The 5385-nt window shown below is 47.8% G+C and overlaps 1 protein-coding gene across 2 annotated transcripts in view; it reads left to right on the top strand.

Moving 5' to 3' along the window:
* Elk1 (ELK1, member of ETS oncogene family) overlaps positions 1–3515 on the top strand; it is a 19198-nt gene extending 15683 nt beyond the window's left edge. For both annotated transcript variants that reach the window (XM_013035547.1, XM_013035548.1), the window contains exons 4-6: positions 876–1307; positions 1945–2046; positions 2131–3515. In XM_013035547.1, coding sequence (XP_012891001.1) covers positions 876–1307; positions 1945–2046; positions 2131–2229 — 633 coding nt within the window. In that variant the 3' untranslated portion in view covers positions 2230–3515. The remainder of the gene's footprint in view (positions 1–875; positions 1308–1944; positions 2047–2130) is intronic.
* The last annotated feature ends 1870 nt before the right edge of the window (positions 3516–5385 follow it).

Here is a 5385-nt window from a genome sequence, read left to right as displayed (position 1 = left end):
AGCGCTCTACCACTTGAGCTACAGAGCCACTTCCGGTTTTCTGGTGGTTTATTGGAGATAGGAGTCTCACGGTCTCTCCTGCCCGGGCTGGCTTTGAACCACGATCCTCAGATCTCAGCCTCCTGAGTAGCTAGGATTACAGACGTGAGCCACCAGCACACGGCGTTCTGCACATATTTAATACACAGGTTCTCACCCCTTTGCACTCATCAGAATCACCTGGACGGCTTGTTAATCAACAGATAGCTGGGGCCCAACAATCTGATTTGTGTATGTCTGGGGCCAGGACCCTAGATCTGCACCTTAATGAGTTTCTCAGTGAAGCAAATGCATCTGGTCTGTAAAAACACATTCCTGAGCCAGGCACTAGTGGCTCACACCTGTAATCCTAGCTACTCAGGAGGCTGAGATTTGAGGTTTGCATTTTGAAGCCAACTGGAACAGAGAAGTCTTCCAATTAAGTATTAAGTATTCCAATTAAGCACCAAAAAAATTGAAGTGGAGCTGTATCTCAACTGGTATAGTGCTAGACTAGAGCATAAAAAGCTCAGGGACAATGCCCAAGGTCCTGAGTTTAAATCCCAGGACCAGCAAAAAAAAAAAAAAAAAGCACATTTCTGAGTGCCACTGTTGTCCTGAATGAGGGTTCTATCTCCTAATGTCTCATCATTAAATTGTCTCATCCTAGATCCCCTATCCCATAGAAGGATCTGCCGCAGAGAAAACCTCATTTCCATGAAGTCCAGTGTCTTAGTGGTGGACATACCCTCATGTACAGCCATGCCCCCAGGACTAAATATCAGGGAAATAATTGGCCCATCGGAAAAAAAGTCCTCCATCCTTATATACCTCCTTTGTGCTCACTCTTCTCCCAGGTCATCCTGACCCCACCTGAGGCCCCAAACAAGAAGTCAGAAGAGCTGAATGTAGGGTCAAGTCCAGGACGCCCATTGCCCCCACAAGTGAAAGTGGAGGGACCCAAGGAGGAGTTACAAGCTTCAGGGGAGACAGGATTGGTGCGGGAAGCTGTCAAGGGTGATCCGGAAGTCCCTCCCACGGAGGGCCTGCTGGCACGGCTGCCCACAGTACTTATGGAAACAACAGCCCCGGTGGGCGGCCTCTCAGCCTCCACCACTGAGATTGCTCAGCCCCAGAAGGGCCGGAAGCCCCGAGATCTGGAACTTCCACTTAGCCCGAGCCTGCTGAGTGGGCCAGGACCTGAACGGACTCCCGGATCAGGAACTGGCTCTGGTCTTCAGGCTCCGGGACCGGCGCTGACGCCCTCTCTGCTACCTACGCATACATTGGTGAGTATCTGCGAGGGGCGGGGCTAGCATCCGGATGAGAGGGATTGGCATTTGGAGGGTGACTGACTGGAATTAGAGGTTGAATCCTAGGAGGGTGGAGCCTTTGAATGAGATTGTCTGAGCTGAGGCTTAGTCTGGAGTGAGGGGCCTTAATTGAAAATGAGCCCATCTAGGGACTTTGTGGGTGGCATTTAGAGGACTCGGGCTTTCTATGGGAACTATTTCTGGGTAGGACTTGGCTGAAGGAACCTTAGTGCAGCAGGGGAGGTGGGGGGTGTGTAATGGGTCTGGGCTTTGTTACTGAGTTTCCCAGTGAGGTATTCAGAAGGGACCTAAGAATTGCAAATTGACAAAAGCGGTTAGGAGGATGGTCACTTGTGAGGTCTGTAAGCAACAAGTGAATAGAACTACTGAGTAGTCTTGCCCAGTGAGGTCTCAGCAACTTGAGAGAAGGTGAGTGGAGAGTTTGATATACCATGGGCATGGCCTTAGTAGTTATGGTCCAGGTCTGTGAACTTTTGAGGAACAACTATAGAAATCTGAGTAGGAAATATATGGTGGGGCTGAGGCCAAGTTCCCTCCATCTTCCCACACCTTTCTTCTGTTTACTTGAGCTCTGACCAACCCTTCCTCACAGACCCCGGTGCTGCTGACACCCAGCTCGCTGCCCCCCAGCATTCACTTCTGGAGCACCCTGAGTCCCATTGCGCCCCGCAGTCCAGCCAAGCTCTCCTTCCAGGTAGGATTTCCCTCACACCATCTTGGAGAGGGTGAGAGATACAAGCATGGCCCCATCTATGACCTCTCCCTATTTTTCCCCCAGTTTCCGTCCAGCGGCAGCGCACAGGTGCACATCCCTTCCATCAGCGTGGATGGCCTCTCGACCCCCGTGGTGCTCTCCCCAGGGCCTCAGAAGCCATGACTACCACCACCACCACCACCACCACCACCCCCTTCTGGGGTCACTCTATCCATGCCCCTGAACTTCTCTCCAGCCAGCCATCTCAAGGAGAAACATAGAACAACTAACTGACTTGTGCTTTGATTGTGATGGGGATTCCTGGGAAGAAGGATCTCTCACTCACTAACTCTTCCACCGAGAACACACAACTTCTCTCTTTGTCAGTCCCTCAGTGGCCGCCGTTACTCGTCTCCTACTTCCGTGGTAGGGACGGTTTATTTATTTATTTTTTGAAGGCCACTGGGAGGAATCTGGCCCAATCCTTTTAGGGGGTGGTTTAGACATCTCCTTCATCTCCTCATTTTTTTCCTCAATACAAGACAATCGGGGTCTGGCTTGAGAAGGATCTTTCTTTATTTCTCAGCCTACCCTTGGGGAGATGAGGGGGCCCTGTCACTATTTTGGGGTGTGGGAAGAAGAGCTAGTTTGTTTTATTATTCCTGGCTATACCTAAGGGTCCAGGAAGAAATTGTACAGTTTAATAGTTTGAGAGTCCTGGGCAAGGAGGAATCACACCCTTGGGATAGCAATTCCCACCTCCCCAACTTTTCTCTCAGACAGTTTATCCTTTTCTCAACCAACATTTTGGCCAGGGAAGAACACCCCTTTTGCTGTTCTTCCCACTGAGAAGCCATTCCTTTGTCTGCAAACTCCCTGGGGTCCTGCCTGTTGCCTCCCAATGGAGGGTTTTTTTTTTTGAGTGGTCCCCGTCTGGGGGGCCTCTCCAGCCAGTACTCCAGATCTCCCTGTCTCCCACCCCTTGCCATTTTGATAGTATAATCTATTTTTAAATGAGGCTTTTCAATATGGGAGAGGGAAGCATCTCTTCCTGTTTTGGGGTGGGTGGGAAGGAAGGGATTTGGGGGGAATCTTCCTGCCACCCCCCCAAGTGTTTATTTTTGATACCAAACGTGTATTTTCAGCTCCCTCCCTCCCAGCCCCCCAATTTCCTGCGGGCGGGTGCAAAGGACCCTTTAAGTGTCCCTGGAGTTGGGAGGGAGGAATGGGGCATATAAAGCCTGTCTTGTAGTTTGGGAGTTCCAGACTGGGAAATCCAGGCTGGACAGGGTGGGTTCAAAATACTCCTGTCAATACCAGCCCAGGCCTGGAGACCTGAGGGTTGGTGATTTGGGGGACGGTGCTACACTCGTCTCCACTGTTTATTTTATTTCCCCAAAATGGACCTTTTTTTCTAAAAGTCCCAGAGAATGGGGAATCGTTCCTGTAAATATATATTTTTAAAGGTGTTCCTGGAGGCTACTGGTATTTTTTCCCCTGCTGATCTCAGGATGAACTGAATGTGACAGGCATGATTTTGTGTGAAGGGCAAAGGGTGTGAGGTAGAGGTTGATTGAGAAACACTGTTGGGATAGTATCTGTCAAAAACAGTAATGGCGAACTACAAGTTAGTAGTCAATGTGGTGAGAAAAACTATAGGAAGTTGTGATTGTGTGTGTTCTGTGTATGAGAGATGTCAGAAATATTTACCACAACTGGGCATCAGTATCTCATGCCTGTAATCCTAGCTATTCAGGAGGCTGAGATCTCAGGGTCATGGTTTGAAGCAGCCTAGGCAGGAAAGTCTGTAAGACTCTTTAACATCCAATTAAGTACCAAAAGAGAAAGAAGTGGAGCCGTGGCTCCAGTGGTAGAGTGTCAGCCTTAAGCAAAAAAGCTCAAGGACTGTTCTCAGGCTCTGAATCCTAATTCCTGGACTCGATTTTTTTTTTAAAAGTAAGACGTTGTGACCACAAATGTTTAACAGTGTGTTTATGTGAAAAATATGGCTGTATTTCAGAAACAACTAAGACTGAATAATATTGTATAAGAGCCTAGCGTGGTTGCAAAAACCAGCAAAACTGTCACATACAATACATACATAACTTCGAGTGTCTGAGGTATGATTGTGTATGCTTGTGAGCCTCTTTATAAAAGAGACAACAGAGGCTCTAAACCCAGAACTATATGTAGGTTAAGAAAACAAGCATGAGAAAACATGATGGAGACCAGATAAGACCATGTCTGTCTGTCCTCTTCCTCCACAGTCCTCTCCTGCTCCATCCTCTGGGCTGGCTCTTTCCATTTCTCCAAAACATGAAAAACTGGGATTCCTCTAAGGTTTTCCTGGGACTCCCTTCTCATGTGCCCTCTATAGATGGTCCTATCTGGTCCTGGCATGAAACAGGGCTTATCCCCCAAGATGATGCTTTTATCTCCTGCTCAAACTGTTCTGTTAGCATTTACTCAGCAGATCTTTATTGCACATTTGTTTGTCAACACCCATTTAATGCACCAAAGTCCCAGAAGTTAACCAGTCAAAAATCTCTGCCATTTCTGCAGTCCTGGCACTAAGGTAGGAGACTGAGACAGGAGGCTCACAAACTCAAGGACAGACTAGGCCAAATATTGAGACCCTGTCTCAAAAGAAAAAAAGAAAAGCCAGGTGTTGGTGGCTTGTGCCTGTAATCCTAGCTACTCAGGAGGCTGAGATCTAAGGATTAAGCCTGGAAGGAAGATCTGTGAGACTCTTATCTCAAAATAACCACCACAAAAAAAAGGAAGTGAGGGGCTGGGAAGGTGGCTCAGTGGTAGAGCGCTTGCCTTGCATGCATGAGGCCCTGGGTTCGATTCCTCAGCACCACATAAGCAAAAAGAAAAAAGCCTGAAGTGGCGCTGTGGCTCAAGTGGTAGAGTGCTAGCCTTGAGCTGAAGAGCTGAGGGACAGCGCCCAGGCCCAGAGTTCAGGCCCCACGACTGGACCCAAAAAAAAAAAAAAGGAAGTGAAGCTGTGGTTCAACTGTTAGAGCACTAGTCTTGAGTAAAAAAGCTCGGGGAACAATGCCCAAGCCCTGAGTTCAAGCCCCAGGACTGGCACCAAAAAAAAAAAAACTACCCTCTGCCATTTTGGGGTGAGGAAAACTGACAAGAAACAGATAAATATATTAATGTTTTAAATAAATACCCTAAATGTATTCATTAATACATTAATAATGTGGTAAGACCAGACATTCCCTTATTTTTCTTTGTTTCTAAATAAGCAATCTGCTAAGGCATTTGAATACCTAAATGTGTGGGAGAAAAGGCACCAACAGTCTTCATCCACAGAGAATCCTGAGT

The sequence above is a fragment of the Dipodomys ordii genome, unplaced genomic scaffold, assembly GCF_000151885.1.
Source record: "Dipodomys ordii isolate 6190 unplaced genomic scaffold, Dord_2.0 Scaffold215, whole genome shotgun sequence".
Lineage (NCBI taxonomy): Eukaryota > Metazoa > Chordata > Mammalia > Rodentia > Heteromyidae > Dipodomys > Dipodomys ordii.
Note: the sequence above shows the minus strand (reverse complement) of the source record. Positions and strands in the feature narration are given on the sequence as shown.